This window comes from Meriones unguiculatus, chromosome 17 (genome assembly GCF_030254825.1).
Source record: "Meriones unguiculatus strain TT.TT164.6M chromosome 17, Bangor_MerUng_6.1, whole genome shotgun sequence".
Lineage (NCBI taxonomy): Eukaryota > Metazoa > Chordata > Mammalia > Rodentia > Muridae > Meriones > Meriones unguiculatus.
In genome coordinates this window covers 38,475,474-38,487,732 of record NC_083364.1, presented here as the reverse complement: position 1 = coordinate 38,487,732, position 12,259 = coordinate 38,475,474, and the positions used below count along the sequence as shown (strand labels likewise).

The following is a 12,259-nucleotide window of genomic DNA, read 5'->3' as shown; positions in this document are numbered from 1 at the left end:
ATCAACTTTTAACGATCAAAGTGTTAACTGTCATTAGACACCCCATCCAAAAAAACCTTCAGGCCAAAGTTGCTGCAGTTATTATTCTATTTCTACCAAAATACAATGCTTATGTTATATATATTTTTATATGTTTTATACATTTGTAAAACTTATGTATATGTCTAATCTTAGTATTCTTCTATTCCTTGGCCATACAGCACTGCAGCGGCCCTACATGAATTAACTCTTCTAAGTAAGTGGTGTCTTAATACTTCATTCTTTTATCATTTATTCATACCATTCTTTGTCCATCAGTGTAAGTCCCAGGGTAGGGCAGAGATAACTCCAGCCAATCTAACTTTGTTACTGTATCTTTTCCTAGTAGGGCATACCATATGCAACCCTCCCTACTGCCCCCAGTATGTCACACATCTGAGGGTACAGCAGTGAGAGGCTTTTAACTCGACCTGCTCTCAGCTTCTCTTGTCTACCTAATCTGGTTTACCATTTGAAGGGTCCTTTGTTCCGATTATCTTGTTTCTGAGTAAGTGCAGGGGCAGATGTTCCAAGAGTATCTTGGTGTCAGAGCCTCATAAGGAGGTCTCTGGCATTTTGGGGTCATGACCTCCAGGGCTTAAGGAGGATCTTCAAACAGAGCCAGATAAGGATATCTCCCTAAAAGTGGAAGGGGTACTATGCTCAGGACTCTCCTGGGAAAGCTTAGAAGCAGTACTCCTGGGAAAAAGCATAAATGATTCAATCCATCATTCCATCAATCCAATATGCATGCCCGAGTTGTACAAATATCAAAAGCCCTCCAAGCAGGCAGCACGTGGGAATCAAGACCAAAAGTGAAGAATGGCACAACAAGCGATTGCATCAAAAGGCTCAGCTTTGCTGGATATTTGCCAAACAGCTGGGCTAGCATTATGCTTTTCTCTGTTCCCATTAGACATAGCGGTACCAATCCATTAACCAAACACTTAAATTAGCACCTGTAAAATAATTTGGAAATTTACCTATTATAAGATACTCAATATGTTCTTGGATAAGTAGGCAGAATAAAGTTAAGGTTTCTGTCAATTTTAGTAAAAATCCTTACCACTGAGCTGGCCACATAACTGAGTGCTAAAAGTAGTAGCTTGATATGTGTAAGCCCCCACACCCCCAAAACAAAACAAAACGACAAATATCACATATCATCAACTCAAAGAATGTATCCATCCTGCAAAAAGAAAGAAAGAAGTTCTTCAAAAAGTAAGCATTTTGAGTTTTGTTTCACTTTTGTATTACTACGTGGCCATTTGGGCTTGCTTACTAAATATTTTTAGGTCCTTTATATATTTCGAATTTCTTGGGAACAACTGACTTCTACTTCCTTTTTAAGCCAATTCCCAAAGGCCCCACGAAAGGAGATTAGTTAGCCCACAGGTAAACGAGAAGCTAACTTATCTAGATTAATTTTCTCCTCCTGTTAATGCGATATAGTGTAATTAACCAACACAAACATCTAATGATTGTAGCATGTCGGCTAGGTAGGTGATGAAATCCTTCAGCAATGCACAGGAAGTGCATCTCAGCACTAGTCTCAGGGCTTCCGACATTCATCCCCTGCTTGTTTCTAGAAACCATCACTTCGTTATACATGGTACTTTCTATCGCCTCTTTCTCTCTTAGGGGGTGGGTGGGTTGAAAGACTTTTCCATTTGGGGGGCATAGTCTTTTTTTTTTTTAAAACCAAATCCAGGATTTGTCATGTAATAAGTTTCTAGTGGAGACTGACAGAGAAAAAGAAAAAAAAATTAATTAATTTCTTAACTCCCCATTAAAAATTCAACAGAGATGAACACGATAAACATCCTCCAAAGTCTAAGACTTGGCTCTGGAGTGAATTTTGTATTGTATAGCTTAATTTACATACTTTCCCTAAGATATACTTAAATTTTAAAAATTATGTTTCTATATTATATTCCTATATTACAAAATCTTCAAGGAAATCCCCTTAAAAATCACTGAAGTAAATCCGGGTGAGTGGCGCACGCCTGTAATCCCCAGCACTTGGGAGGCAGAGGCTGGTAGAGCTCTGTGTGTCTGAGGCCAGCCTGGTCTACAAATCCAGTCCAGGACAGCCAAGGCAACACAGAGAAACAAAATGAAACAAAACAAAACACCACCACCAACAAAACTGCCTTGAAAAAAAAAAAAAATGGAAGTAGTCCAAGTGTGAGCAACGCAGCCCTGTCGAGCACTGGGGCAGTTGCTGAAGGCCCTGATCTCAGGTGTGTCTCTCTGTAGCTGAGGGAACTGTGCGTGACAAGGTGACGAGGGATCCAGTGCTGCTTAGTTATTGCTTCCCCCTTTCACAAAACCCCAAGGCTCTAAGCTTAGAGACGATTCACACTGGAATCTGCTGGTTTTCTTGGACTCAAACTGTTTGAGCAGGAAGAAACTAGAAGTCAACTGTAGCCTAATTCTTTTCCAAATCAAAAAGGTGGACAAGGGATAAAAGAACATTCCCCTAAGCTGGTGACCGCAGCACAGTTGAAGGGGGTGCTAAGTCACCCTGACACCCCAGACAGGCCCAAGAGCACAGTGCTGTCTAAAGGCAAAGAGCAGAAACAAAAGCTATCCCTTCCTGCTTTTAAAAGTCAGGGTGTGAGGTGGAGAATTACATCTTATTTCATGGAGGTAAACTAGTTTTTCTTGAACATTATTCCCTAGTTTGGGTTTTAAGCTGCCACTGAACACAAATGTCTCGCTGTGTTTGCCCTGGAGGAGGAGGGAAGTAAAACAGAGTATCATGTCCTCCGTACTACCCAAAGGTTTTCATTACCATAACTAGGTAGCTTTTGATTCTGCATGTCCCTAAACATCCTCAACCCCTCTCTTCCAAATCCACGGTCCATTTGCAACAGGAATGGGTATGTGTTCTGCAACTGCTGATCGAGTGGCCAACACCACAAGCAACAGCAGAAAAAGGGCCAACTAGAATCCTTCCTAGAACTGTGTCTGACACAAATGTTCAGAAAAGCGAACCTCTACCCACCACAGAAAGGCTGTCCACACTAGCAGAGGCTAGGTCTGTCACATAAAGAGATCCACCATGTGGGTCCTGGGGATGAAACCCAGGTCTTCTGGGAACAGCAGCCAGGGCTCTTAACCGCTGGGCCATCTCTCCAGCCCATAGTTTTGTATCTTTATCAGATTCAGACCAGAAGATCCCTTTATTCCTAAAACTGCTTTAGTTGTCAAATGTAACTCAAAAATCCAGCTATACTGATAACCCAAACCACACTTACTCACTGAGATTGTCTTTTGTCCTTTGAAGCCTTTGTTAATTTGGATGCCTCTGGCAGGTTCTGATGTGTCTCTTATCTATCACCAATACACTACCTCCACCAAAGACAGTCACCGTTCCTGTTCTATGCACCCTGAAAGCATCTGAGTTTGTCAACCCTTCACTGTGGCATTCCTAGAATTTCTCAAAATCTTAGCATAGGCCTGCATCATTTGATTTCCTGCAAAAGCTGGAGAGAAAATACATTCCATTAAATAGCATTAAATAGAATTGTATTTTCTTTTTTAGAATTTCAAAGACAGTTGAGCCATCAATTCACAAAACAAAACTGCCAAATATAAAGCAAATTCAGCAAGGATAAGGTTATATTTTTATATACTTTATCATATTTAATAACAGCATGTTTTCTACTTTGTAACATTTGAAATTAGTGAAAAAAAAATCTCAAACATACCTCCAGTAAGGCTCCCGTTTGGAAGAATTTCAGAGGCTTTTCTATCGAATAATAAAGACTATGGTAGCTCCCCTTAGCCAGGTATGCTCTCCCCAGCCCAACCGCTATCACCAGCCACCTAGTAAAAAGAAAGTACAATTAGAAGAGTAAAACAAGGGTACATTGGATTTAAGATAATAAAAAGATATGGTAGCAGCACGGCTCATTTAAGGGAAAATAAAGAAGAGCCTAGATTTATCGTAGGTTGCCATTTGTCCTATGGTAACTCTAGAGCCACTACCCTAGCCCATGCCCATATGAAGGGCATGGTCCCCAGAACGACACTATTGGGAGGATAGACCTAGTGACAGGTCTCTAAGACACTGGGGACATGCCCTGAAAGAGGCGGTGGGACCTTGGCTCTCTTTCTTTCTCTCTTTTGTGGCAGTCATGAGGTCAACAGGTCTGTTCCTGCTTTGTCACTGACCCAAAGCAAGGAGGTCCTCCACTTGTGGGGTGCAATCTCCAAAACTGTGCGCCAGAACAAACCTTTGCAAGTGGATTATGTCAAGGGTGGCATCAACTGACACGCACATCTACTGTAGATCATAAAGGCCACACCGTAGCACAGAAAAAGTGTTACACAGCCTACCCTGTAAAACTGAAATGACATGGTGGCACCTCACTCGTCTGGCACTTAGCTCTCTCTTCGATAAAACTTGTCTGAGAACAAGACCAATTCAAAGGGAGTATGCTAATATGTTCTTTGTGTAGTTAAATCAGGTCCCAGAAAGCCGAAGGGGAACAAAGGACTCCATTTTAATTGGTCTGTACTCTTAAAGGGTCTTTAGTAATAATGTTAACACTGGCAAAACATTTTAAACTATTTTCACAAGCGGCTCAATGGGACATGTCCAGATATCATAATCTCTCTTATCTAAATTGCATATGAAACGAGACTGAAAATTGCCTTTGAAAAAAGAACAGCCTTAAATTTCCCAAAGCCAAGTAAGAAAAGATATCAGCTGGGACATATACAATTGTGAACACTACCTTTCTGCTCTCCTTTCCTTCTCGAAAATAAGTCCTAGGTCCTTGTGGTTTCCTGTTACATTCCATATTGAAGCAAATGGAACTTGGTCATTAATGCACATCTCAGAGGAAGCAGTCAGACTTAACTAACTGTACAGACACACACACACACACACACACACACACACGGGCAATGGGATATATATTCTCTATGTCTACAAACTATCCTCGAGGGACATCAAATCAGGGTTTCTAATAGAAGAAATGAATTCCTTACTGCAACAACCGGGCAGCGCGGACAGAAATAAATTAATGCTCAAGTTTATTAACAATGGACGTTCACATCTATTATTAATGCTTGCTATGATGTTACTATCTAGTTATGATAAATTAATGCTCAAGTTGATCAGAGCAGAACCTCCCTCTCATCATCCCAACTTTCCTTCTTGGGTTGAGACAGGACTCCTCACCCTTGTCTCGCGTTCATCACCCAGAAGAGGATGATCCTTCCTTCTTCCTCAGAGACCTCTGAAGTCCCTCTGCAACACAATGCTTCTACCAGTGCCTTTTGGAGCAGGAATTTTACACGAAAGTGTACACAGTGATCCCTAAATGTTCTCCTGAAAAAAATCCATCTGGGGGCATTTCTGTGAAAGACAACTTGTATCTGCAATAGTTCTTCACTGACCCGAGTTTAGATCCAGAGATCCGAGGAACTTCTATGATCTTATGCAAGTCACAACTTCCTGTGCCTATGTTTCTTCTTTTCTTTTCTTTCCTGAGACAGGGACTCTCTGTGCAGCCCTGGCTGTCCTGAAACTCGCTCTGTAGACCAGGCTGGCCTTTTAACTCTGAGATCCACCATGGCCGGGCTTGAGCCTATGTTTCAACACCTCCCGTTTCTAACTACTCTACCACCCTCCCTGACTATCTCTTCATTGAAAAGCAACATACTAACTGCAGATTTACAACATTTGTGTAAGTGTATATTAGCACGTGCTAATATCAGCATCTGAAGAATATACACAATTAACTGATTCAAGTAAGGTGATTAGGGGGGCAGATTTTCACTGTATGTATGCCTTTGTGTGGATTTTAAGTTTAACCCCTGCTGTTTATTTCCCACTGTTTAAAACTGGATTTTCAAAATACAGTTCCTTATTTTTTTTTTCTGTATACTTGAAAACTTTACCAAAAAAAAAACAAAAAAAACAAAAAAAAACAAAAACACAACCACAACAACAAAGCTGGGTAAAAACTGGCTACAGGACTAGAGATCTAGCTCAGTACTAGAGTGAATGCACGCGTGAGACCCTAGGTTCAATAAACCTAAGACCAGTAAACAAATGAAAGAATGATATGGAGTGAAGACTCAGCACAGGCCCCCAATTCCAAGTCATAAGACTGAGGCTGGAGGATCACAAGTTCTGGGCCAGGCAAGACTACATAATGAGTTCTGGTCTTGAAAAACCAAGGGAGGGAAAAGAAAAAGAGAAGGGGGAAGGGAAAGCAAGAAGGTGTGTTTTACAACTTAGAAATTTCCTAACTATAGTACGATCCACCTCACCACAACCACCCGATTGCGAAACTGGATTCTACCTAGCCCAACTCCACATAACTGAGAAAAAAACCAAGAGGCCCAGGGAAAGCAGATTTCTTCAAAGCCACACGGCAAGTGGGGCGAGAACTAGAACCCTGCTCTCCAGAGACAGACAGACACCGGCTAAGAACCGTTCCGAGGGTCGATCCTCCCCGCAGGAAGTCTGAGCCGGTGGATGCGGACAGCTCCGACTCCGGGAGCTGGCCGAAAACTTTGAACGCGTCCCCCCTCCCTCCCTCCCGGGCGGAAGCTCTGCCGGGATTTTGAAAACGACCGCCGAATTGAATGCTCTCCGCAGCCGGCGCGGCGTCCACGCCGAAGCCGGCCCGAGCGGTCCGCGGTTCGGGACCCGTGGCCCCGGCTGGCCTCCACCCCGCGGAGGCGGCCCTGACCGGGCAGCCCGCGGGCAGCCGTCCCCGCGCTCCGCGCAGCCCGCACCGCGGCGGCGGCGGCGGCCCCGGGTTGCGGGTTCCCAGCCCGGCCGCGCGCCGGCTTGCACGGCCACCCCGGCCGCAGAGCCCGCTCCCCGCCTCCCCGAGCCCCAGCCTCACCCCGCCGTCATCACCACATTGTAGATGACCAGGTACGCCGTGGCCACAGGCCCGGGGCCCTTCTTCTTCCGCGTGCCGCCGCCGCCGCCGCCTTCGCCGGCCCCCGCTCGGCCCCCGCCGCCCCCGTTCCCCTTGGTCGCTGCAGTCGCCGCCGCTGCCGCCATGTCAAGCGCCTGCAGACCGCTCTCCCCGCCGCGCGCGCGTGCACCTCAGACCCGACGGGGTTCTGCGAGGGGGCGGAGGGAGGGACGGAGGGGAGGCGGGGCCGCGGCACGGGGCGGAGCCGGGACAGCGCCCACGGGGCCGCCATCTTGGATGAGGGCAAAGACGCTCCAGGGCGCTCCCGCCTCCGTAGCCGCCGCCATCTTGGATGGGGGTCATTCCCTCCCCGCTTCCGGCGCGCTGGCCCGGATCAGCGACCAGCCCCGTGTTTGCCTAGGTTAACGTGAACCTGGGCCTGTGCGTAGGGTTAATTTGTCTTGGCCATTTGCTATTTTATAACAATCTCCACCTTCTGGATCCAAGTGTCCGTTTCTCCTAGCCTCTTCCAGATGCCATGGTCTTCACCTCTGTACACGATTGCCCAAGTATCTCGTCGTTTTGGATTAGGGTGATTGACGTCCGTTAAGGTTCCTGTCAGGTCAAGAGAGAAGAAGGAAGCACCATTTTTGCAACACGAATCGTTTTCTTCAAACTGTAGCCATCTTGGGAGAACAGGCTTCAAGAGTTTCTTCCTGCAGCCCAAAAGTAAAAACTTACCTTTTTCATTTAACTTATTATCTTTCCAATACAGTATACTTAATAAGAAAGTAGGAGGCACAAAGTTGGAAATCAACCTAAAACTCAGTATAACTTTTTGTAGCCTTTGTAGCCAAACCCATCAGTTCCGCAAAGTACAGCTGATCTTTTCTAAATACAAATTTGTTCACATCTGCTAATTTTCTCATCCTATTCCCTTACGACATTTACATTGTTTTTAATCGCTGTTAAAATACAGTGTAGCAATTCTTTCCAGACCTTGAAAGAACAATATTCAACTTCATATGGAAAAGAACAAAACAAAACAAAACAAAAAAACAGGATAGCTAAAACAATCCCAAACAATAAAAAAAACTTCCAGAGGTATCACCAAAACTGATTTCCAAGCTATACTACAGAGTTATGGTAAAAGAAACTGCATGATACTGGCACAAAAAAAAAGACAGGTTAATCAATGGAAATCAAGACCCAGATCTAAATCTACCCACCTATAGTGCCGGAACCCACCGGCAGAGTCAAACAGTATCTGAGTGGGGAATGAGGACAAATCACACTACACATGAGATCGGCTTGAGAGGGCTGTCAGTAATGACTAAAGCAGCACAGGTTTATTCCAGGGTTCATTATTTATAGGCAAAACAAAAACAAGTCACATCAATACAAAAAGAAAAAGCTGTGGAAACACCTAACCTCTTTTCAAAAACTACTTCCTTCACCAGGTGAAAACATAACAAAGCAGCTTAACAAGCAGCTCTCCACACCACAGTGTGAGTCCTAGTCCTCAGCTCGTCAAGTTTGGCCGCAGGTGTGTTGCTTCAGCAAGAGGCCATTTGTGTTCAGGTGCTGGAGGCTTCCGGGTTCCCTGGAGCATCCGGGACTATCAAGCTAAACTATTGACTTAGAAACGAAAGGCAGGCACATCTTTCCTGGATGTCTTCCAGTATTGCCTTGTGAGTTCAATATTGAGCTTCTAGGCCTGTCTCTCAGGCTGGCTTTGTAGCTGTGTCCCACAGCTCTCTACACTATCGACACCTGATTTTTCATTAAAAAAGCCAGAATTGAAAAAAGAAGCATCTTCAACAAGCATGCTGGTCTAACTGGCTGTCTACATATAGAAGTATACTGTAATGGAAGTTTTGGTTTCTTTAAAAACTCAATTATGTTGTGTAAATATGTTTTTGTTTTAATCCCAAGTGTGGGATTTTAGTTTGGGCTTTAGTTTGTCCACAGCTGATAACTGTCTCCTGCGGATATGGTTTTTGCCGTTTGGTAATGGCCCGCCTCTTTCAGCAAGGAGAGGCAGATCTAGGACTCTGAGGGATATAAATAGAAAGAGAAACGGTGGCGTGTCATGTGTGGTGTGTGGTAGTTTAGAGAGACCAGAGATGGATAGTGTGGCAGCTTGAAGAGATCCTTTGTGGTGCAGTGGTTTGGAGGAGATAGACAGGGGAAACTGCTTGCTGCATAAGCCCCTGATGAAGACTGGTATAGCCCCCCAAAGAACCCATCCACCATAAACAGCGGGGAGAAGTAAAGGGGTCTATGCCCCTCTCCCCACTAACCTATTCTCTCTTACCTGGGGTCGGGGGATTGGAAGGGAGAGGTTTTAAAGAACCCCAAATAAAAAAGAGATTAAAAAGAGCACAACAGAGTACAAATAGATTCATATCCATCACCCTGTACAAAATCAAGTCCAAGTGGTTCAAAGACCTTAATAACATAAAACCACATATACTGAACTTGATAGAAGAGACAGTAGGAAATAGCTTTGAAATCATTGGCACAGAGGACAACTTTCCGAACAGAACACCAGTAGTGCAGACACTAAGACAGACAATAAATGGGACACCATAAAATTAAAAGGCTTCTGTAAGGCAAAGGACACTATCAGTAGGATAAAATGGCAGCCAACAGAATGGGAAAAGATCTTCACCAACCCTACCTCTGACAGAGGACTAATATCCGAAATATATAAAGAACTCAAGAAATTAGACACTAACAAACCAAATAACCCAATTAAAAAGTGGGATACAGAGGTAAAAAGAGAATTCTCAACAGAGAAATTTCAAATGGCCAAGAAATATATAAAAAAATGTTTAACATTCTTAGCTATCAAGGAATTGCAAATCAAAATGACTCTGAGATCCCATCTTATACCTGTCAGAATGCCTAAGGTCAGAACACAAGAGACAGCTTATTCTGTGAAGGATGTGGTACAAGGGGAACTCCTCCATTGCTGATGAGGGTGCAAACTTATACAGCCACTTTGGAAATCAAGATGATGGTTTCTTGGAAAATTGGGAATTGATGTACCTCAAAACCCAGCTATACCACTCCTGGGCATATATCCAAAAGATGCTCTATCATACCACAAGAACACTTGCTCAGGTATGTTCATAGCAGCTTTATTCATAATAGCCAGAAACTGGAAAGAACCTAGAGGTCCCCCAAACAAAGGATGAATAAAAAAAAAAGTGATACAATTACAGAATTTAAAATTATTCTGCTTTTAGAAAAAATATAACATCATGAAGTTTACAAACAAATGTATGGAACTAGAAAAAAAAATTCGTCCTTCCCGGGTAACCCAGACCCAGAAAGACAAACATGGTATGTACTCACTTATAAATGATATTAAATGTAAAATAATGGATAATCATGCTCTAGTCCACGGACGCAGAGAGGCTAAGTAACAAGGAGGGCTCAAGGGGAGACACATGAATATCCCTGGGAAGGGGAAACAGAATAGATTTTGTGGGCAGACTAGAGGCAGGTTGGGATGGAAACAGGAGAAATCAGTTGTGGGGGCAGGGGTAGAGGAGAAGTACTGGGACAGCTGCCTGGAGCTGAAAGGCTTTTCAAGAGCAAGGTGCAAACCTAGTGCAGTGGAAATCCCCAAGAATCTAAGAGGGTGACCATAGTGAAGACTCCTAGCAATGGAGACATGGAGCCTGAACTCTGGCCATCTTCTTAACCAGGCAAGAGCTCCAGTGGAGGGATTGGGACACCAACTCAGCCATAAAACCTTTGACCTACAGTTTGTCCTGCCTGAAGGTGTGCTGGGGTAAAGGTGGCTCAGAACTTATGGGAGTGGCCAAGCAATGACTGGCCCAGCTTGAGACCCATGACAGGAGAGGGAGCCATGCCTGACACTGCCTGGAGAACCAGGAACCAGAGGCTAGAGAGCCCAGAGAGAGACCTAGAATAGAACCAAATAGGACCAGAAAAAAAAAAAAAAAGTCAGTGAAATAATTCCTAAACTCACAGTCCTGAGTCTAGCATGATCATCATCAGAGAGGCTTCACCCAGCAGCTAATGGAAGCAGATGTGTAGAGACCCACAGCCAAACATTAGACAGAGCTCAGGGAATCCCGTGGAAGAGGAGGAGGAAGGATTGTACTGTAGGAACCAGAGGGGTCAAGGACACCACAAGAAAACCCACAGAATAAGTTAACCAGGGCTTATAGGGGCTCACAGAGACTGGACCGACAATCAGGGAGCCTGTACGGGACTGGCCTAGTTCCTCTGTATACGTGTTATGATTGTGTAGCTTGGCGTTACTGGGGGACTCCTAACAGTGGGAGCAGGGCTGTCTTTGACTCTCTTGCCTGAGTTTAGGACCCTTTTCCTCCTACTGTGTTGCCTCATCCATCCTTAATGTGAGGGGATGTACCTGGTCTTATCCCGACTTGACATGCTCTGTTTGGTTGACACCCTGGAAGGCCTGCCCCCTTTCTGAAGGGAAACAGGAGGAGTGGATCTGGGGAAGAGGGAAGGTAGGAGGGACTGGGAGGGAAGGAAAGAGGGGAAACCGCAGGTGGGATGTAACACAGGAACGAAGAATAAGCTTTAAAAAGATACAATGTAAAACGTTTACTGTGACCTGCGGTAATATGGATAGTCTGTTTTTGGTTTGGTTTGGTTGTTTGATTTTGTTTTTTCAACACAGGTCTTCTCAGTGTAGCCCTGACTGTCCCGGAACTCACTCTATAGACCAGGCTGGCCTCGAACTCAGAGAACCTCCTGCCTCTGCCCCTGAATGCTGGTGTTAAAGGTGTGTACCACCACTGCCCAGCTTGAATAGTTCTCTACCTGCCTCTTCTTCAGTCTTGCTACTGGAGCTTTAGATAATAAGGCCTGGATCCAAGTGCCAATATGCTATGCATAAGTATATATTCTAATACACACATGATTTTAAGAGATGAGTAATTACATAAAGCATAGAAAAGAGATTTAATCAGTGTGACCACATGGGGAAATACAGATTAATGGGTGTAGTAACTCCAAGTCTATTTTAGGGCACTGGCACAAGCCGTAGGTATAAACAGAAGAAGAATTGGAACAGGGAGCAAGAAGTATTCATGGTTAAGCAGTCTTGGCCAATGTTTGATCAGGTTGATCATTATCTAAGTTCTGGTCTGTAAAATAGCTGGAAGAAGTCGTATCTTTTGAGAAGATAATCTGGTTCCTCGGAGAAGATGATTCCCAGCTGAGGGTACTCTCATGGTAGGACAGTCTGTACACAAGGCTTTTCTGTTCCAGGATCTAAGGTGACTACAGTGTTGAGACAAAGACTGGAGACTTTCAAGCACTTTGGAACTTTC

At 44.3% G+C, this 12,259-nt stretch overlaps 1 protein-coding gene across 2 annotated transcripts in view; it reads right to left on the bottom strand.

The window, feature by feature from the left end:
- Nucleotides 1–7,126, bottom strand: part of Hacd2 (3-hydroxyacyl-CoA dehydratase 2) — an 87,668-nt gene extending 80,542 nt beyond the window's left edge. The window contains exons 1-2 of one of the 2 annotated variants that reach the window (XM_060370315.1): nucleotides 6,897–7,126; nucleotides 3,735–3,852 (exon numbers count right to left, since the gene is read on the bottom strand). In XM_060370315.1, coding sequence (XP_060226298.1) covers nucleotides 3,735–3,852; nucleotides 6,897–7,060 — 282 coding nt within the window. In that variant the 5' untranslated portion in view covers nucleotides 7,061–7,126. The remainder of the gene's footprint in view (nucleotides 1–3,734; nucleotides 3,853–6,896) is intronic. The other variant, XM_021634652.2, reaches the window with a different exon arrangement.
- Nucleotides 7,127–12,259: the final 5,133 nt, after the last annotated feature.